The 21,508-nt window shown below is 36.6% G+C and overlaps 3 protein-coding genes and 1 non-coding gene across 8 annotated transcripts; all 4 read left to right on the top strand.

Annotated features, from left to right (window-relative positions):
• Positions 1-420: 420 nt before the first annotated feature.
• On the top strand, positions 421-891 carry LOC140888795 (probable transcriptional regulator RABBIT EARS). The gene has a single exon (XM_073296497.1). It carries the CDS (start codon positions 421-423, stop codon positions 889-891), a length of 471 nt encoding a protein of 156 aa, XP_073152598.1.
• A 446-nt stretch (positions 892-1,337) lies between these two features.
• TRNAG-GCC (transfer RNA glycine (anticodon GCC)) lies at positions 1,338-1,408 on the top strand. Its single transcript has one exon. It is a non-coding gene; the product is annotated as a tRNA-Gly (tRNA).
• Positions 1,409-2,759: 1,351 nt separating this feature from the next.
• Positions 2,760-16,093, top strand: LOC140886250 (structural maintenance of chromosomes protein 1). The gene is made up of 18 exons (XM_073292776.1): positions 2,760-3,343; positions 3,660-3,896; positions 4,075-4,308; positions 7,237-7,475; positions 7,588-7,854; positions 7,941-8,211; positions 8,639-8,763; positions 9,369-9,478; positions 9,557-9,664; positions 9,732-9,871; positions 11,437-11,526; positions 11,596-11,804; positions 12,992-13,161; positions 13,764-13,873; positions 14,028-14,407; positions 15,051-15,329; positions 15,421-15,648; positions 15,732-16,093. Exons 1-18 carry the CDS (start codon positions 2,906-2,908, stop codon positions 15,775-15,777), a joined length of 3,681 nt encoding a protein of 1,226 aa, XP_073148877.1. The 5' UTR covers positions 2,760-2,905; the 3' UTR covers positions 15,778-16,093.
• Positions 16,094-16,612: 519 nt separating this feature from the next.
• On the top strand, positions 16,613-21,051 carry LOC140890875 (uncharacterized). Of its 5 annotated transcripts, XM_073299010.1 has the most exons (9): positions 16,613-16,997; positions 18,111-18,255; positions 18,344-18,832; positions 18,913-19,086; positions 19,168-19,763; positions 19,851-19,934; positions 20,002-20,237; positions 20,316-20,770; positions 20,849-21,051. In XM_073299010.1, exons 5-9 carry the CDS (start codon positions 19,580-19,582, stop codon positions 21,000-21,002), a joined length of 1,113 nt encoding a protein of 370 aa, XP_073155111.1. In that variant the 5' UTR covers positions 16,613-16,997; positions 18,111-18,255; positions 18,344-18,832; positions 18,913-19,086; positions 19,168-19,579; the 3' UTR covers positions 21,003-21,051. The 5 variants fall into 5 exon arrangements, with proteins under 5 accessions (XP_073155111.1, XP_073155112.1, XP_073155114.1 ...); XM_073299011.1 differs by having other exon boundaries at positions 18,111-18,832; positions 19,168-19,759; positions 20,010-20,237; XM_073299013.1 differs by having other exon boundaries at positions 18,111-18,832; positions 19,168-19,759.
• Positions 21,052-21,508: the final 457 nt, after the last annotated feature.

Here is a 21,508-nt window from a genome sequence, read left to right as displayed (position 1 = left end):
TAAAAATTAAAGACGTAACACCTATATATGTGTATAATATCGGAATTTAAACTTTTTGGGGAAAAAAATACGACGCTCAAACTTCGTCTTTCATATATATAATTATTGTTTGAATGGAGCAATAATATTAGGTATACATTTATATTTTTTTTACTTGATTAACTGCTAATTAAGTAGAAGGGAATCTGCCACAGGCACGGCCGGCCTTAATTAGTTTGCTAGAATGAGTCTATATATCAACAAAAATTTAAATACCAATTACTTAATTAATTCCCTATCATTTCCTTACATCTTATATATATACACCATCTGGCATCTGATATCCATTACATCAAACACATCATTCCCCAGAAGTTCTTGAATATCAGATTTTCCAAAATTTTCGAAAACGTCGAAAAGCCAAGAATCATCATCCCAAAAATGGAGTTCCATATGAACTCAAGCGAAGAAGCCGAACAAGAAAGCACATGCATTCGCGTAGGGCGATTTTACGAGTGCGTGTTTTGCAAGAGAGGGTTCAACACAGCACAGGCTTTGGGGGGACACATGAATATCCACAGAAAAGATAGGGCAAGAAACAAGCCAACCGATCCAAGCAAGCAAGAGGAAGATTACACAGGCCGGCCTAGATTCTACCAACAGATACCAATCAATGATAATAATAAATATTTAACATATTTTGCAGCTGGTACCTCGGCAGTGCCCTTGCATGGACACCCTCCGCAGCAGCAGCGTTATTATAGCATGAACGATTATGATCGTGATGGACGTCCTAGAACGAATCCTTCGATTCATCCTAGCGACTGGCAAGTGAGATTAGACGATTTTCCCCATGCGACGAATCATAAGGAGGAGTTGGATTTGGAGCTGCGGCTTGGATATGATTCTTGAAGATATATGTACATGTTCATAAACAAAATTAATCTTCTTATATATGTTAATTTGAGTGTAGATGTATGCTTTGAATGCATGGAGTTTAAACTTATTATTTGTATTAGATAATTCTATGAATAATATTATAATATAACTTTGAATCAAAATTCTTTTAAGGTAATAGCTAGGCTTATCTGCAGCTACAAATTACTAAAATATAAAATAGTTGGAACTTTAATTTGGTTAGAGATTTGCATTATCCTCACAAGCATTGTCATTAGATATTTAATAAAAAAAATTACCAGTTTAGTCATTCAGATATATTTCTTTACATTTAATCACGCGAAGTTAGTCGATAATCATAATTCATACAAGAATTGTTTCAATGAATCAACTATAGGCTATAGATATTAATTAAGTGTTACAAGTATTGTATATTTGTTACTCATGATCGTAGTCACCGAGCACCAGTGGTCTAGTGGTAGAATAGTACCCTGCCACGGTACAGACCCGGGTTCGATTCCCGGCTGGTGCATTTTCAATTCTTTTATTTTACATCTAATCCATTTTTTTAAAAAATTTAAATGTACGTTTGTGTTTTTTTAAAAAAGAAGAAATTTATGTTTTTCTTTTTATGTTGGGTCTTAACCAGCACCTTTATATGGACCTAAATTTAATATGGACCTCTTTAAATTATATGTAGCCAGCCCAAAAGGCTTTGTATGAACCTAAAATTAATATGGACCTCTTCAACCATTACCAAAAGCAGTTGATATATATTATTTATATTCTATTTTCCCACTTTATGTTTAAAATACAATTTTTCATAATAAAGTGCAAATAAATGAAGTGTAAATATAAAATATCAACTCCCTGATGGAGTTTGACAATTGGCATTTATCTTTTGACTTTTGATTTGAGGACTGTCGCATATAATTTCACAATAAGTTTGGACTTTGGAGCGTAGAAACTATAATAAGGGAGTGTTTGCAATAGATTGTGCATTTGTAAAAGTGATTAATTTATAAATTATAAAAAGTTAAGAAAAATCAAAAATTGGTAGTGTTTTAAAACAAATATGAAAATCTAAAAATCAAAGTTTGGTAGTGTTTGATAAATAAGTGATTATAATGATTTTAACAATGACCTTCTTATTAAAATCACTTTTGGAGAATCATAATATCACATGACTAGCTTTTGGATTTCAATTAACTTAAACATAAAGCTAACACATAATCTAGATTTAAGAAACACACAAAAATGATTTTTTTAAGCCAAAAGCTAACAATCATAAGGGAGTGTTTGCAATCGATTGTGCTTTTGTAGAAGTGATTAATTTATAAATTATAAAAAAGTTGAGAAAAATCAAAAGTTGGTAGTGTTTGGAAACAAATGTGAAAATCTAAAAATCAAAGTTGGTAGTGTTTGATAAATAAGTGATTAGAGCGATTTTAACAATGACATTCTTATAAGAATCACTTTTGGAGAATCATAATCACCACATGACTAGCTTTTGAATTTTAAGCATAAGCTAACACATAATATAGGTTTAAGAAACACAAAAAAATAATTTTTTTAAGTCAAAAGCTAACAATCACTTTTTTTTAGTGATTGCAAACACTCCCTAAGTCGCATTTGAAAAAAGAAATCGCTTTTAGATATCCATTGGCACTGCACCCAACTGTAAATTGCACTGTACGGTTCACACCCGCTATAAAATTGTTATGAGAAATATTCACCCTCTGTTAGTTGGAAAATTTCATCCTACCCCATAAGTTTTACCCCATATGATAAGTGGAAGCACGTGATTACTCAAATTATACGAACCTCACATAAATAATGTGAGACCCTCGTAATTTGAACCAGTTCCACTTAGGCATGGGCTAATGACCAAGGGTTAGTATCGAACCATCCCTGTTAGTTCCCGCACTCGAAAAAATTCAATCCCCAAATCCATTTGATTTTCCGCTCCAAAACCCTAAACCCTCGGATTCTGAAGCCCAGGGCTCAGTTTTCTGCTACGATCCCCAAAATGCCATCCCGGCCCGCCTGCGGGAAGATCCTCCGTCTGGAGCTGGAGAACTTCAAGTCCTACAAGGGCCACCAAGTCATCGGCCCGTTCTACGATTTCACGGCCATAATTGGCCCCAACGGAGCCGGTAAATCTAATCTGATGGACGCGATAAGCTTCGTCCTCGGCGTGCGGACTGGACAGCTGCGTGGGGCCCAGTTGAGGGACCTCATTTACGCTTTCGACGACCGCGAGAAGGAGCAGAGAGGCCGTAAGGCGCATGTGATGCTGGTGTACCAGCTTCCTGACGGCTCGGGACTTCAGTTCACGCGGTCAATTACCACTGCTGGTGGCAGTGAGTATAGGATAGGGGATCGCGTAGTGAATTGGGATGAGTATAATGCGAAGTTGAGGTCCCTTGGCATTCTAGTCAAAGCGCGGAATTTTCTTGTTTTTCAGGTGATTACGTTTTTTATATGCCTGTATGAATTTCATGGTTTAATTAGCCGATTTAGTTGTTGCGTGCCTAGAATGAAGCCTGAGTATTTAGCGCATTTTATCAATACATATTTGTGTGTCAGTGTGTGTGTCTCTATTTTCTTCACACGTGTTAGTTTATAAAGCTGTTATTACATGTTCCTAAGCTTCTATAGCCACTCCACTGACAAGCAAAGTAATATAGATGGCAGAAAATGTCAGGGATATTTCTTTAAATCGATTTGAGTTATGCAGTTGGTTATGCACTTTGTGAATTATGTGATCCTTTATTATGCAGGGAGACGTGGAGTCTATAGCTTCAAAAAATCCCAAAGAGCTGACAGCACTCCTGGAGCAAATTTCTGGTTCTGAAGAATATAAGAGACAATACGAGGAACTGGAGCAACAAAAAGCAGAAGTTGATGAAAAGGCAGTGCTTGCCCATCAAAAGAAGAAAACTATTTCAGCAGAGAAAAAACAGAAGAAGCTGCAAAAAGAGGAAGCTGAAAAACATATCAAATTGCAAGATCAACTGGTATGCACAACAAAATTTCTTTATAAGCTGATCCTATCGTGTTTTTTAATATCTTCAACTTTATAGTCACCATCACCCACATACATCAAGCTTTATCGAGGCTCCTTAACTGTGATGTTACGGTACGAAATAGGTTCTTCTTTCTTAACACTTGTTTTTTCCCCTATCATCTCTGCAGAAATCTTTGAAGCAGGAACATTTTCTTTGGCAACTCTTGAACATTCAAAAAGATATTGAAAAGGCCAATGAGGACCTGGATGTTGAGGAAAATGTCCGCAAAGAAATTGTGGATGAACTCGGTAATTATGAGGCTGAAGCAAGCAAGAAGAAGAAAGAGCAGATTGGATACTTGAAAGATATTGCACAGCGTGAGAGGAGGATCACCGAGAAACGGAGTAAAATCGACAAGAGTGTGAGTTATCTTTGATGATCATATACATTTTTTGGTGCTCATATAAAAGTGATTGAATTACTTCTAAGATCCCTACTCTGCTGACAATCGTTGGCTAAAGTTTCCTGGATAATGTATGAATTTGATGTTTCTTTGTATCTGAGAATGCAATTTTTCATCTCTCGGTTCTCTAAATTAAGTTACATCTTGAATGTCTCATCAACCAACTTCGGCATAGTCGAAAAGTCGGGTGACTGCTTTTTTGCCTCGTATTCTTGTGGCTTAGTTGGTATTAGGGCTTTAATTGAATCGAATCGAGCTGAACTTTAAGAAAATTTTAGTATTCGAGCTCGAGTTCAAATTGACTTTTTCGAAGCTCGAAAATTTGTTATTTTCGGCTCGAGTTTGTGATTCAATTCGAAAATAACAAGCTTGATTTCGAGCCCTTGCTAGATTATGGCTCGAAAATGAAAAGAATCGGTTTGAAGCTCGATTTGACTCTAAAGTATATTGTGTTACAAGATATACAATTTTACACAAATAAATCTAGGTTCTCAATGCTACATCCAATTAACAATAAAACTGAAATTATCTCAAAATTCAATTCTTGAATATCATTCAATTTCAATATTCAAATATCTCATCAAAATAACGAAACAATAATTCATCAAAACAATCCATCGACATAATCAATAAGTTGCTCGTCCCACATATTAACAAATTCTCAACGAAATTACTCGATCCAACTCTTCTAAATTACACTCCAGCAGTCCTGCAATCAAAGAAAGTAACTTTATGTTTCTGTTTAAAAGCAGTAATAATATATAATATTGCGATTATAAATATGAGTATTTGTATTTCTAAAATTAATAATGCACAAGAAAGTTAATAAATTATTTAATCGTAAAAAAAACTCACTGCACAACAAAAGTCTCTTCATCAAGTCTTGCAGTCGCAGTCCTGCATTTAAATCAAATAAATACAAGTCATTCTAATAAAAATGAACTATAACCACAAAAATTATTGATGTTAACTTCAACAAATAAATGTATACCGATGATCTGTTCAATTGTCGGGCAACTCAAGCTGTTGTTGCCTTGTTCTGTCTTCATTCTTCTTCTTAACCTCCAAATATTTTCCACAATTTATTGAATGACGCCTCAAGTGTCACTGACGTGGTCCCTGTTTGATTTTTGCTAACTGAATATGACAATGTTTGCACTCGTACCTGGGATCGCCATTTGAATAAACTATTTCTGTCATTTCTGGCCGTACTTTCGTCGTCTCTTAGGTTTATGAAATGGATTATCACCATCCATTCCTTGTTGAACATCCTCATCAGAAACTAATGCTAGACTTACTTAATTTTCCATTGAAAGAGAAATAGACATACTAATTAAATAAGTTTCCTGAAAAAGATAAAATTAAACTAATTAAAAAGTAATTTTAATAAGCTTATATTTAAATTTTTGCATAAAATTATGACAGTGGCCGACAAATTGATCTCCCTCACATGCAAACAAATTCAATACTTTCCTCTACGGTTGATATTTCACCTACAAGGCTTCACCAATCCCTTTCTCTTCCTCTACTAGAAAATTCACCACAATGGAAATGTGAATATAGAAACAAATCATTAGGCACAACAATTTTTACCACAAGATTATATTTGAAATATCAAAGTACTGCTAATGTTCTCAAGTTCTTGGCTTCATCTGGAAAAATTTCCAACCATATGTGCCTCTGTTATGGGCCTAGGCCCTAGGGTATTGTTATGGTCTTACTTGTATTGGACCGAGAAAGCATAATCAGCACCGGCCACCGAGCAGTGGAAAGAGATGGCTACGACGCAGAAGGAGAAGAAATGCCATCACCAAGCAGTGGAAGGAGATGAGGAGAGGCGTCGGGCTAGGGTAGGATGAGAAATGAGTAATGAAAAGCTCAAGGAAGAAAGCGGCACAATGTTAGGATTTAGAGTTTAAAATATATTTATCATACTTTATACATAATATACAATTATATATATATATATATGTGCGTGTGTGCGTGTGTGCGTGTGTTATAAATATTAAATAAAGGCTCGCGAGCCGGCTCACGAACTTTCGAACAAAATAAATTCAGTTCGAGTTCGGCTCGAAAAATTGTTCGAACATGTTCAAATTCGGCTCGAGTCCGAAAAGTTCGAATCAAATATCTTTCGAGCCGGCTCGAAAAATTTGCGAACTGGCTCGATTCGTTTACATCCCTTTGTTCTTATTTTCGCAAGGATATTTCCGCATGGAAGAAAAAAGCTGTACATGTATTTGGATACATTTTTTCGTTCTGGAAAATAGTTTCACTTAACTACTAGGAAAGGCAAATAAATTTACAGTCTATTAAATCTTGGTTTGGAATGCATTTATTTCAATATGACACACGAGTTTCTTTATGAAATTTCATAAACTTTTTGAATTGTCTTTCTTTCTTTGTTTCCCCCCCCTTCCCACTAGAAACAATTATGATTTTTTCAATCGCGACTTGTTCTTGACTGAACAAGTTTCTTTATGAAATTTCATAAACTTTTTGAATTGTCTCTTTCTTTGGCTTTTTCCCCTTCCCCCTAGAAACAGTAAGGATTTTGTCAATAGCAACTCGTTCTTGCAATGACATCAATCCTTTCTCAGGCAAGATAAAAAATATATTGGCTCTTGGATTCTCTACGGTTTAGATAAAACTAGAATTGGAGTCTGATTAATTGTGAATCCAGATCATACCAACGGTCAGCACTATCAAGTAGTTTGCTGCGATTTGATGAAAAGGTTCTAGAAATAAGCAAGATTTGGTGAACCACGATTCTCTCTCTTGACTTTACACACGACTTGAGTTACAGTTATCCTGTCATAAATATCGTACATGCTCTGTTACTCGCTCAGTCTTGTGATTACTTAGTAATTGGTTCTGATGCCACAGCAACCTGAGCATGTAAGATTGAAGGAGGCGATTTTGCGTATAACATCAAAAATTAAAAGTACAAATAAAGAGCTTAGTAAGAAAAAGGAAGAAAAAAGGAGACATACAGAGGAGGTAGAGAAACTTCAGAACGACTTAAGGGATGTGAGTAAGCAACTCGAGGAGTTGACGAAAAAAGGCCAGGATGCTGGTGGAAAGCTTCAGTTACTTGACAGTCAAATGGCGACTTATCACCAGATGTGAGTGCTCACTTTTCAATGTTGTCAAGTCTCAATTGCTATTGCTTTCTAGTTCCGGATGCATGTTATAATGTTTCATATTGTTCGCTAAACCGTTGATTAAATGTTGCAGTAAAGAGGAGGCTGGGATGAAAACTGCTAAATTAAAAGATGAGAAGGAGGTTTTAGACCGGCAGCAAAATGCTGATATGGGAGCCAGGAAGAATTTGGAAGAAAATATTCAGCAATTGGAGAGTCGAAAGCAGGAGCTGGAGTCACAAGAGAAACAAATGCAAACTAGACTCAAAAAAATTCTTGACGCAGTTGGAAAGCACAAGGATGAGCTAACAAGAGTGCGAAAGGAACAACGTGACATGAAAGACAAGCTTGTAGAATCCAGGTTTGGTTAAGCGCTGGCACTAATATTTGACAGTTGTACTAAAATACCGGCGGTGTGATAATTCTCATACACTTGGAATGTTACAGGCGCAAGTATGAAATGCTGAAGGCAAAAATTAGTGATCTTGACAATCAACTGCGGGAACTAAAGGCTGATAGACATGAGAATGAGAGGGATGCCAGGATGTCTCAGGCAGTTGAAACTCTAAAACGCCTCTTTCCTGGGGTTCATGGTCGAATGACTGATCTCTGCCGGCCAACACAGAAGAAGTATAACCTTGCTGTTACTGTTGCTATGGGCAGATTTATGGATGCTGTGGTAGTCGAGGACGACAACACTGGAAAGGAATGTATAAAGGTATAATATATATGATTACTTTAAGACTATTACTCGTTTGTACTCATCATTACAATTTTCACCAGTCATTGGAAAATCGTTCTTGCAGATCGAATGATATTTTGGTTGTGTATTGAAATGTAAAGTTCCAGTGTTAGTTTTGTTGCTGGTTCTATTTTCTTGAAAACTGTAACTACTCGTCAAAGTTGAGCCTCAGCTTTTCTTGCTTTCCGAATCTGATGAACATTATTTTAATTGGGTTACTAGTTATTTGCGGTGTGTAACTGGCGTATTCAGTTGTGACAGGAACCCTTTATGATCTATTTGTTTTGACTGATGAAAATAATCCATTATGAATTGTTTCTCAAAATTTAATGAGCTGATGATTTGTATTTGTTTGTGATTTAAGTGCTACTCGATTATGACTAGCGAGCTTTCTTGTTTTCAGTATTTGAAAGAACAAAGGCTTCCTCCACTAACATTCATACCTCTTCAATCGGTGCGTGTGAAGCCAGTTATTGAGAGATTGCGCACCTTAGGAGGAACAGCCAAGTTGGTCTTTGATGTCATACAGTATCCTTGGTTGAAGAGTGCGGATCAATAATATGATTTATCACGTGCGTATACGTGGAACTCTTAGTTATTGTCTACCTGATTATGATTACGTTTTGAATTGAATCTCACATTCTTTAGTTCTAGTGCCACAGTAACAGGAAATTCTCACATGCGTTTAAGCGTTCTGCATTTTTCTTCACCTATTGTTTCTCAAGAATTTGTACATATTTTTCTGTATAAATGCGAACTATTTCTTGTTACACAGCTGCTTAAGGTTATCTTTGTATGTTTGCATTGCTCTTTCTCTTATCTGAAATAAAGGCTTTTGTATTATTGAAGTTTTCTGGTTGCCGGAAGGTTCTAAAATTTAAATGATTGCTGCTCGTGAAAATTTGATTTTTAAGTTTCATAGCTCTCCTGTTTAATACCTCGTATGTGAACAAATCTGATACATATGCGAGTCTTTCTGGTAAATCTTGCAGGGATGTTGCATAAATTATGCCTTTGTCTGGTAGAATGATATATACTTTAGTGTTCTTGGTTATTTATAATTCAAATCTTTCTGTGGGAGGTTGGGTCCTTTTCAGCAATGCTATTGTAGGTCCTTTCCTTGACAGACACAGATTTGATCCCGTGCTTGAAAAAGCTATTCTGTTTGCGGTTGGAAATACCTTAGTTTGTGATAATCTTCATGAAGCTAAAGATCTGAGCTGGAGCGGACAGAGGTTCAAAGGTATAATGATGCTGTATTTATTCCCAGAGTTGCTAAACTGACCGATGCTATTTATCTCTCCTTTTTCTTGGCCTATAGTTGTGACTACTGATGGGACCTTACTGACAAAATCTGGCACCATGACTGGTGGCACAAGTGGTGGAATGGAGGCACGTTCACACAAATGGGATGACAAAAAAATTGAAGGTCTTTGAAAGTTTTCCACACCATCTCAGTTTGTTTGCTGTTCTGCTGATGTTATTGTGCATTGCAGGGCTTAAGAAGAAGAAAGAAGATCTTGAATCCGAATCTGAAAAGCTTGGATCCATAAGAGAAATGCAGCTCAGGGAGTCTGAAGCATCTGGCAAAATCAGTGGACTTGAGAAAAAGATTCAGTATGCAGAAATTGAGAAGGTTTGCCTTCCTCTCCTGAATGAAGTAATTTTCTTAAATGGTTTAGCGAGGAATCCCTTCTGTACGCATCATATTCTCTTATTTCTTTCGGCCAGTGGACAAAAGTGTAATCGCAAACTGAACAAAAGTTTTAATGGCATAAGAAATTGGACAAACCTGACAATCCTATTTTAAGGTTGTTACATTCCGATTCTAATAATTTCGTTTGCGTAATGTTGCTGGGAATGCACAAGAATTCAGGATGATTTACATGTTTTGTGCTGGTTCTGGTTTAATTGAAGGTAATATTATTGTATTTTCATTTGAAAGGAAAATGATCGGAGATTAAAGAGGATACTTGGCGTATTATGTTATTTTTGCTTCAATACATTGTGTTGAAAATTCTTTGTTGTATTTAATAGAATTTTGAAGCAACTATAGTACAAATTAATTCTCCATCATCTTATTTGCTGACCCCCATCCCCTTCTATGTTTTAGTGAAGCCATCTTTCCTGGCTAACGTGAAATGAGAGTAATCTCATCACTGGTACTTACCTAATTTCCATCTCAACTCTAGTTTCTATCAAACAACCAACTGTTCATTATAGTCAACCTTCAACTGGCGATCACCTTGCTGCATTCTTCTCATTCAATTGTTCAGTTCCAACAATTGACAATAACTTTCCAAAGCTGAGTAGGTTTCTCAACCAGCCTCCAAAGCATCTCAAGCTGCCGACGAGAACATAAAATGTTTTTCCACAACCTAATCCACGGAATAGATCAGCTCGGCAGTAGCCATCAAAATTTTCAACTGTGACCACCAATATTTTGGTTTTTTAGCGGCTGGCTGCTTTATTGGATTTGTCATCGATCATGAAGTGCACTGATTGAGACAATTCATGGTAATTTTAGCCATACAATTGGTGAATCATAACTTGGAGGGAATTTTCTGAAAATGAAATAGGCAGACGTGGCTGAGACACTCCTTCCCATGAAATCATGCCGCAGCTGGATTTCGAAGTGGTAAAACGAGCACCGACTATGATGGCCTTAATTTTAATCATGCCTATGCCCTGGGGTTTGGAACTGTGAAGCAATGATCATAAGGAGAAAGATGAAGATAATATTCTGTCGTTTGATTGAATTACTTGTTTGCTGAGGAAACAATTACAATCTGAATTGAGAAAAGCGAATCCAAGTGTTCCAACTATATCTGGAAACTAATTTATTCTGTCCATAATAATGGGATTTAACTTTCCAAACTTATTCAAATCAATTCTCAATCATAGCTACTTTACCGTCGTTAATAAATTCAATTCTCTATCGTAGCTGATTTGTCGACGAATTTTTATGAATTTGTGAGCTTTTCTGAACGTAATTATCTAGACAGTTGCAGATTGGCATCTATTACAAAATGTCTGTAGCTTACCATAGGTAAACTAAAGATGCCTATCCATGTTTTTTTTTTTTTTTTTAAAATGCAGTATTAATTAGTTTGAAAGTGGTGTCATGTTCTGTGTTTGTTTTTAGATTTCATCACACTGTGATGTAATTTGACCTTTTTTTATTTTTATTTTTTTTAAAAGAAAAGCATAGAAGACAAGCTTACCAAAATGAAGGTGGAGAAGAGCAATATAGAAGATGAAATTGGTCGAGTCAAACCTGAATTTCAAAAGGTTTTCTTTGGTTCCTTAATATTCCTATTTCTGGTTAAAAGTGCCTAAAAATGGGTCTGGCCTTTGTAGTTAGAAAATGCTATTAGCACAAGGACATCAAAGATTACATCGTTGGAAAAGAGGATCAATGATATAGTTGACCGAATCTACAAGATATTCAGTGAGTCTGTTGGGGTGAAAAACATTCGTGAATACGAAGAAAATCATCTAAAGGCTGTTGATCAGATGGCTTCAGAGAGGCTCAGCTTGCATAACCAGCAGTCAAAGCTAAAATACCAGTATGTATTCTAGAAGCTTATTTATCAGGTTTTAAGATGGTTGTTTTGGCATGTCTATTTGGATTTTGGAATGCTAACTCTAATATTTGTTTGAGTGACTTTTTTCATAATCCCTCGAATGCTTTCACGTGTTAATTTGCATTCATAAAAGAGAAACATTTCAGGCACTGTTGAAGCATTTATTGGACTTTTTCTTGAGATTCATGACTGAACAAGTGAACCTGCATGTCCAATAGTCACTTCTATATGAATTTTATCGTCTCTCTTTATATCCATTTTGGTACAGCATGACTAGCTTCGATGCTTCTAAGAATCGTTTTAATTAACAGAGGGCTAATAGCCTAATATGTTGCAAAGCTGCAGTCATTTTCTGGATAATTTTGAATGAAAATGGTTTTTTGAAAACAAGTATGATGAGTGCCATCAAGCTACTATCTTATGTTAACTGTGCTCTCAGTTATTTTGTCTTCCAGATAAATTCATGTAAATATTAGCAAAGCTGAAAAGTTCAGGAATGGAAAGTTTTCATTAAATTTTCTGCACAGCTGGCTACATTTCAAACCTTTAATAACAAATATCATGGATGCAATCAAGCTACCATCTTATGGTATATTATGTGCCGAGTTATTTCAACTTCCAGATTTGTTCTTTTAACATGTTACCCAGCTCCAAGCGAGACTCAAAACTTTAACCAATTTTCTCCATGACCGGATAATTTCTTCTGTAAGAAACTAATGCTACGATTAGATTGATGGATTTGATTTGTTGGGAGGGATTTTGAGATCGACCACAATTTCTATTAAAATTGCATAACTTGGTATGTTCTTGTTACGGACCTGTTAGTACTCAATTTGAAATTCGCTCCAATTTTGTACATCCAAGCAAGTCAAATAATTTTAAATCAATGGATTTGGTCATCAAATCCGTCGATCCAAGCACAACCTAAAACTCTTGGTTTTGGTGTTGTGTGTGAAGGTAGAGACAAGCATCATTGTCGTCTCATTTGCATTTTGTGGACGACAAACCCAAAACTCTATCCCTTTTTCTCCATGACTGGCCAATTTCTTCTGATAAGAAACTACAACTCTTAGTTTTGGTATCGTTTGTGAAGGTAGTCCTCAGTATCATTGTGATCTCCTTTTGCATTGAATGAAGTACAGTCTATTAATTTCAACCTTTTTGGCTAGGTTGGAGTATGAAATGAAACGAGATGTGGGTTCACGAATTGCCAAGCTGGAGTCAACAATCTCTGACTTGAAAAATTCTTTGAAAGAGGTAGAGAAAAGTCAGAATGATTTGAAATCAGCGACGGAGACTGCAAATTCTGAGATCGAGAATTTAAAGGAAGAAGTACAAGGTACTTGGAGTTTTTTTCCCCTTTTTTTTGGGCTAAAACCCTCAAGTGCCAGTCCTGTAAGCATCTGAATTAAGTCTAGCCGTATAACATAAATCTCAATAGAAATATCTGTTTTCTTATTTGATGAAACGATTGATTGATAGATATTAAATCGTAAGGCACATAGGCATAGTAGAGCCTAGGCAAAAGACATGGTGCATGATATATTGAAGTGAGGCATTCAAAGGAATATTATTGTAGAACCTAGATCTCTGATGTGATTTTCATCATATAGATGCCAACATGCACTTAAAAAGTTATTAAACAGCTATAAAATAAATAAATGTCAGTTCATAAGCACAAATGAATTACTATTATCTTGTATTTCATTTTGAATTTATTCCACGTATGCTTTAGAAACATCTTGGATTTGCTTTTGCTGGAGGGATTAGGTATTTGTGCTTCGGATTTCATGATGATGCTAGATTTGGTTTGTCATCTTATCACTCTTGTATTCTCGTGATCTTAAGTTCCGGTTTTGAGGTCCCATACTTTTCGTTCTGGACCATTTAAATTTTGAATTCAACATGAAAACTCTAAATTTAACATCCTATCCTCTTCAGAGTGGAAGTCAAAATCTGAAGACTGTGAAAAGGATATCCAGGAATGGAAGAAAAAGATATCTGCAGCTACTACAAATATTAGCAAGCACAATCGTCAAATTAAGTCCAAGGTTTGCAATGATCGGTTGCTTTCCTTGAGAAAAATCATTGATGAGCTTCCAGACATTAGCTTCTTCAACATCATTCTCTTACTGCCTTCAAGTTTAGATTACTTAATGTAGCGAAATGAATTTATATAAAATTTATATTCTTATGAAATTGCAGGAGGCTCTGATTGAGCAGTTGAATTTGCAGAAGCAAGAGATATTGGAGAAGTGTGAACTAGAACATATAGATATTCCAACGGTGGATGACCCTATGGATACCGGATCCTCAACATCGGGGCCGGTTTTCGACTTCAGTTTACTGAATATCTCTCTTCTGCAAAAGTCAAAACCATCTGAAAGGGAGAAGATTGAAATTGAATTTACGGAAAAAATAACTTCTTTGATGTCTGAAATTGAAAGAACAGCTCCGAATTTGAAAGCACTCGACCAATATGAGGCTGTGTTGGCAAAGGAAAGAGCTGCGTCCAAAGAATGGGAAGCTGCCAGAGATGAGCAGAACAAAATAACTGCTGAATACAACAGAGTTAAGCAGACGAGGTGCTGTATTAATTGTTAAAAATTTTCTTACTATGTCGTGGAATATTATCCTTCTAAACCTAAGCATCGGTAGAAATATAATTACCTAAATACCTATATTGTCCTTACTGCACCAAATAATGATATCGGATGTTGCGAAAAATGTGTAGCAACTGTTTAATGAGGTAAGGTCTTCCTGTAAATCTTGTATAAAACTTTTAAAGCCTTAACTCAGCCTACTCAATATTGAACCAAACACATGATTTATAGACAGCAAAACTTACCATGGTGTAAATGGCCTGTTATATTGTGCTGGAGTCATGTTTACTTGTACATCTTGTTTTGAAATGGAATTGTACTGTGAGTGTAAATTAAGAAGGCCAAGTGTTTGTTATGCATGTGATATGCATGCCTGTCATAAGAATAAGCTTCTTCTGGTTTATTCTCGGTTTTATATGTGATCTATAAGTGCTTTGCTGTCCTATCATGCTTTGGCTTCTGACTTTGGCTTATGCTTCAATTTGATGTTGACTTGTGCAACCTTCGGTTTATGCTGAGCAGCTTACCATTAGCATCACACATGTTATTCCTGCTTCTGTATGGCACAGAGACCATGTGTTTGTCCCAACTTGTTTTCGTGCTTCTGACTTAATGTTCAATTTAGGCACGACTTGTTTATGAAAGCCTTTGATCATATATCTGGTAACATCGACAAAATATACAATGAACTCACAAAGAGCAATACACACTCAGTGGGTGGGGCAAGCAGTACCCATGCAGTGGGTGGAACCGCGTATCTGAACTTGGAGAACCCGGATGAGCCATATTTATATGGCATTAAGTACAGTGCTATGCCACCAACAAAACGATATCGTGACATGTCACAGCTATCTGGTGGTGAGAAAACTGTAGCAGCACTTGCACTACTCTTCTCAATCCATAGGTATTTTAAAATACCATGCATGTGTGATCTCTTTGAAGGAATTCCCCCTCATTCTTACCAACTGATTGTTTTTTATCTCGGGATTTTCCAGTTTTAGACCTTCACCATTCTTCATATTAGATGAAGTGGATGCTGCATTAGACAATCTAAATGTCGCCAAAGTTGCTAGCTTTATACGGTCAAAATCATGTGGAGGAGCAAGGCTTGATGTAGATGTAGAACTTGGTACTGGATTTCAGAGCATCGTGATCTCACTCAAGGATAATTTTTACGATAAAGCAGAAGCTTTGGTTGGTGTTTACAGAGACTCTGATAGAGGGTAAGAAATCCTTACTCTGTTCAATTATTTCGTCTGCTTCATATTTGAGTCACAAGAGAACAAATATTGGTGCTTTGCTGCAGATGCTCACGGACGTTGACGTTTGATTTGACAAAATACCATGAATAGTGAGTGATTCAACTGACTCCAGGCTCGTTCCATGTTGGCCTGAAGCTAGTTTCTGACGTTTATAACGATCCCAAAAGTATGTACTAAGATATGTTACTCAGGAATGTTAGAATGTACAGGTTCAGGGTCTGTAGTGTCATAGATGCTAGTTGCCTAGTTTCAGGTGAGTCTTACTTCGTAATTTTTATCCGCAAAGATTTGTGTTCCGAATCAGATATGTATTTCTCCGTAAACTTCTGTCACACCCTCAAACTTTGATTGGATGATTTCGTGTTCTGTTAATAATTTGATGGCTTCATGTTATTTTTATTTCCAAGATTTCGATCTTATTTGAGATGATGAATAAAAAGAAACTTGAAGGTTTATTTGTTATTTCCAACTCTTAATGTTTTTTTTTAAATTACAACTCGGATGGGATTAGGGGCGTCAATTCGTGTGGGTCGGGTGGGTTCGGGAGAATCGGGACGGGTTGGTGAAAATATTTTTAAAAAATTTCTCAACCCGAGCCCATACTCGAACCAATAGGGGTGAGCAAAATATCGGTCAAATCGAGAAAACAGATCGAACAAAAAAAAATCAAAAATTCGGTTCGTTTTATTCAGTTGATCGGTTATTTTTTTATAATATTGGTTTCGTCGGTTGGGTTCCGGTTTTTTGAAAAAAATGGGTAACCGATTAAATCGATGTTTATTTTTATATTTAAAAAAAATTTCATGTTTAGCTTATTAGGCCTTAACTTGGACATTATATTTTCGTTGGGCTTTTATCCATTATATAGTACATACCCAATTTTATTTAGCCCAACTAGAAAAGATATTGACTCTGACTCATTTTATTTTTTCCAATTTTTCCCGATCGATTTGTTGCCCTAATTCCCAACATCCGAATTCCTCTTCACTTCCCATCATCTACTGAGTTTGAGCGCCGCGGGAAGATTTCATGGAGACGAACCGAGTTCCCATTGCCGAGGGAAGATTTCACTTCCCGATCGATTTGTTGCCCTAATTGCAAGTTGGGGAGACGAACCGAGTTCCCATTTCCGAGGGTTGAAATCCTAAAAAGCGAAAAATGCATTGTTTTGAGCAGCAAGGATCGATGCTCCATTTCTGACATAATGATTGTACTCATTGAAACCTGCTAAGAAGTATTCAAGTGCAGGGCTACACGATAGTTTTGCGAGTGAACAGAACTTGGAATCGGCAGTAAATCCATCGTCGTAGGTAGGCAATTGAATAACGATTGTGGTCGGTTAGTTTCATAAATCATAATTGTTTTTCCATTCAAAGAGTTTAAAAATTCGAGAGGATTGTGATTCACTAATTTGTGCCTCTGGGTTATTATATTAGCTTAATTTTGCCGAATTTATTTGGAAAATTTAGGGAGAAGAGATTCATTTCTAACTTATTTAAAAAAAAGATTCATGTTTAAAATTATTTATATATCCTTCTATGTTATTATTATAATTCTAAATCAATAATAAATCTCTTCTTAAACGGGCGACGTGATTATCTCTTTTCTCTTTCTTCTTTATCTCTTTCTTTTTCATTTAAATTATTTTCTATTTTTCAATCTTTTTTTTTATCAAACAAAATCTTTCATTAAACTCAAAAATTCTACGCACTCTTCATCTTCTCAAAGCGGACAAATCTTGGCAACAAAACGAGATAAATGGCTGACAACACAGTGGTAACGTTTCTTCCTAAATGTATTTTTCAAAACTCATCGTCTGTGTATTTAATCAAACGTGAACCCTTGATCGACTTAAGCGTGGGTCTCGATAAAACGCCCCAGGCCTGGGTCGACCCAAGCTAAGGGTCAACCCAAGCTTGGGTCGACCCAGAGCTTTGGGTAAACCCAAAGCTCTGGGTCGAACCAGATCCCATGTGCTTGACTTGTGCTTGGCAGACCCAAGCAATGCGGGTCTGCCAAGCAAAGCAGCTTGGGTTTGCCAAGCACAAGCGTTGCCAAGCAAAGCACTTGGCAGACCCAAAGCGTTGTGCTTGGGTCTGCCAAGCAATGCCAAGTGTTGTGCTTGACAGACCCAAAGTTTGGGTCTGCCAAGCACAAGCGTTGTGCTTGGCAGCCCAAGCTTTGGGTCAGTCAAGCACAAGTGCTTTGCTTGGCAGACCCAAGCTGGGTCTGCCAAGCACAAGTTTGGGTCTGGCCAAAGTGGTCAGACCCAAGCTTGGGTCTGCCAAGTGTTTGGCAGACCGTGTGCTTTGCTTGGCAGACCCAAGCTTGGGTCTGACCCAAGTGTTTATTGCTTTCTAGGTCTACTCATCTAATATTTATTTTTTTAATTATTCTAAAGCATATATTTTTGAATTTTGCAGGTGCATTTGCCAACAAAATTAGGTAAGGATGTAATTTTTCGTGTCAAATTGACTATGGAGTCGAGGTATAAAGAGACGTCGGAGAAGATTCATAACTATCTAAACAACAATGAGAGAGCGACGTTTTTTTAGCACTCTCCATTTGGTAATCTCGTTAAGTATTACCGAGATTTTAATATTTTCGGTCAAATTATTTGGTATCTAATGAGTAGGCAGATATTTGATAATAACAGTGATGATTTTTGGATGGTTGTGCGCAAGAGGCCGGTAAGATTTTCTATGTTAGAGTATTGTTTAATAACCAGTCTCGATTGCGGTATAGAGCCGATAGATTTACCAGAGGAAGATGTCTTTGCATCCAGACAATTTGTTGGTAAGTCTCAGATTTGTGATTTGGAGGCAAAGATAAAAGCCGTAGGGCAGAATGAGACCGAGGGAATGGATGTGGAAAATTTGAAGATAGCTAGTCTTTATTTTTATTGTGATGTGCTCGGTGGGGGGGGAGTAGGAAAAAGAGCATGAAGATTGATCTCAGATGGTTAAGGCTTATAGAAGATTTGGATAGATTTAATAGTTATCCTTGGGGTAGAATAACCTATCGGGATGTCGTCAAATCTTTGAAAAAGGACCTTTCAGGGAAATATACTTCCCTTAGCGATACACATGGTTGTAAAGAAGTTGATGGCAGTTTTTTTTTCAGTGGTTTTGTGCTTTCTCTGCAGGTATATCATTTTTTTTAATTTTAAAGTGACTTTGTTTTCTTTATTTCTAATAATAACATTGCTTGAAATTTATGTTACAGATACTTGCTTATGAATATTATCCTAGTGTGGGAGAAAAGTTTGCCAAGAGAAGAGATGTGGTGGACGGTTTGATGTTGCCCAGGATGTTTCAGTGGATAACTAACACGTGGTCCTCAAACCGTGCCCCGTCTGATGTTGATGTTTGTGCAGCCTTTGGTGCCTGTGATATACATGTAAGTAATATGAATTAATTTGATATAATAACTCTTGTAATAAATTTTTAATTTATTTGATACGAGATTAAATTAATATAGGATTGTGTTGGATGTTTGACTCCTACTCCTGAGGAGCTCGTGTCATCGTATTATACGACCGGTGTATTTGTTGATTCTGCACCAGATGTTGTCACCACTCGGGTACTAGAGCTGTGGAGTCAGGGTCAGACTGTTATATGTAGTCAGCACCGTCTCGAGAATGATGTGGAGTCTCCCCTAGTCCAGCACACCCCTTCTATTGAAGCCACTAGATCCAGCTCTAGCACCTCTTCTGCTGAAGCCACTAGATCCAGCTCTAGCACCTCTTCTGCTGAAGCCACTAGATCCAGCTCCAGCACCAGTTCTCTAATTCGTACAGGTCCACTTTGGACTCAATCCTTTCCGTCGCCCATCACCACTGGAGCATCGTTTGAGTGCATTGGAGGATAATGTTAAATCATTGCGTACAGAGATGAGAGAGTGCAGAACGGAAATGAGATTGGGCTTTGATGAGTTGAGATCGATTTTGGTGGAACAAATTAGAGCAGGTTTGGATGAGATCAGGTCTCAAAAAACAGTGCATGATCAGAGAGATTTTAGAACAGTCTATTGCAGAAGACAGAAGAGGAAATCATCTGTACTTGAGACAGACGTTGGTGAATAATTTTTAATTATGTTTTCATAAGAGGATTATGTAATAGAATTCTCTTTAGAATTTTAATTTATTTGATGTATGTTATTAGGTGTGGATCATAATATGGTCAAGGAATTGTTTCCCTATAGTAGCCGAGCTGAGCTGGCAACTATACCAGAAGAATCCTCGGAAGGTGAGTTGATGCATTTTTTACTTATATATTTATGCATAGTATAATAAAAAATCAAATTTATGTTTAGATATTCAGGTGACTCCTGATGCGGTCATGTCAAGTGCCGAGGCAACCACGTCGAGAGGTTGTGACGGTGTGAGGTCATTTGCGGAGAGTGTGATTATCAAGGTAAACAACTCGCTGGCTCGAGTCAGGGCATCGATACTCGTGAGTTCGCCTAGCAGAATTAAAGGGTTTTATGACGATTATGACAAGACATTTTACCGGCCCATGGCGATTGCAAATTCGTCATTCTTGATTAGTGTAAGCATTTACAATTCGTGTATATTTGTATAACACTTATTTTTAAACTTTGAAAATTTATTGTTCTATCAAATGAAGCACATGGGTGAAGCTCTCCGGGGATTGCTCGAGATTCAGCTGCGACATCCTGAAGTGATGGCACCCAATGTATCGCTGATGAATAGGCACTTATATACGTTGATGTCAGTAGTAAATGAAGATGAAAATCAAGTTCTGAACACAAATCTTGTGGGGGTGGTTAAAGGGACTAATCCAGAATGGCCGTGCGTGCCATGGGCAAAGGCACAACTAATTATGATCCATGTTCACTTTGATGGGCGCTGGTTTTTGCTAAAACTCATAGCAAGGGTCAATAAGTGCATTATATTTGACTTGCAGCGAAGACACGACCCTAATTGCAAAGCTCTGGACGAAGACATACGACCTATACTTATCAATGATGCTCGTCTGCTATCTCTTGTTGGGAACAATCCACACCCTGAGAGGTCATGGTATATAAAGATGCATGATGAATTCAAAGCCCAGATAAAACAGTAGGTTCTCTAACATATAATGTTAATATGTTTAGCATTGACAGATGACTAATTAGTTCATTGCTTTTTATTGTACAGCGAGGATTCAGGAGCATTTGTCCTAGCTGCGGCTGGATATTCATTAACTAGAGACAGTGCTCACCTAGTGTTAAAGTTAGATGATAGACTTGTAACTGAGTTTAGATTTTTTTTAACATGTAATATGTTTGATAATCGATGGACATTATTTTGATTTGTAATTATTTTTTTGAAGTGAGAAATTTAAGATTTTATGGTTGAATCTTTGAATGTTTGACATAGAAATCATTTGAATTGGTCAACAATGGCTCTCCACGGCAGACCATAGAAATTTTTTGGTAGACCATAAAAAGTGTTTGGTAGACCATAGAAATTTTTTGGTAGACCATGAAAAGTTTTTGGTAGACCATGGAACTTATTTGGTAGAACACGGTAGACCATAGAAATTTTTTGGTAGACCATGAAAATTTTTTGGTAGACCACGGTAGACCATAGAAATTTTTTGGTAGACCATGAAAAGTTTTTGTTAAACCGTGAAAATTTTTTGGTAGACCACGGAGATTATGTTATGTTATTATACATATTTTAATATATGAATTCATAACATATCACGATTATGTTATATAATCATACATATTTTGATATAGGATATGAATCCATTAATTTCACGATTATGTTAGATAATTATACATATTTTGATATAGAAATCAACTGATTTAA

This window comes from Henckelia pumila, chromosome 3, assembly GCF_033568475.1.
Source record: "Henckelia pumila isolate YLH828 chromosome 3, ASM3356847v2, whole genome shotgun sequence".
NCBI lineage: Eukaryota > Viridiplantae > Streptophyta > Magnoliopsida > Lamiales > Gesneriaceae > Henckelia > Henckelia pumila.
This window is presented reverse-complemented; position numbering and strand designations above follow the sequence as displayed.

Bases quoted from the DNA above. Each gene is read 5' to 3' on its own strand.
- LOC140886250 (XM_073292776.1), top strand. From the start codon at position 2,906: ATGCCATCCCGGCCCGCCTGCGGGAAGATCCTCCGTCTGGAGCTGGAG. The intron at 3,897-4,074 runs GTATGCACAACA...TCATCTCTGCAG, and splicing joins TCAAATTGCAAGATCAACTG to AAATCTTTGAAGCAGGAACA. The intron at 11,805-12,991 runs GTATGTATTCTA...CTTTTTGGCTAG, and splicing joins CAGTCAAAGCTAAAATACCA to GTTGGAGTATGAAATGAAAC.
- LOC140888795 (XM_073296497.1), top strand. From the start codon at position 421: ATGGAGTTCCATATGAACTCAAGCGAAGAAGCCGAACAAGAAAGCACA.
- LOC140890875 (XM_073299010.1), top strand. From the start codon at position 19,580: ATGAGAGAGTGCAGAACGGAAATGAGATTGGGCTTTGATGAGTTGAGA. The intron at 20,238-20,315 runs GTAAGCATTTAC...TATCAAATGAAG, and splicing joins ATTCGTCATTCTTGATTAGT to CACATGGGTGAAGCTCTCCG. The intron at 20,771-20,848 runs GTAGGTTCTCTA...TTTATTGTACAG, and splicing joins TTCAAAGCCCAGATAAAACA to CGAGGATTCAGGAGCATTTG.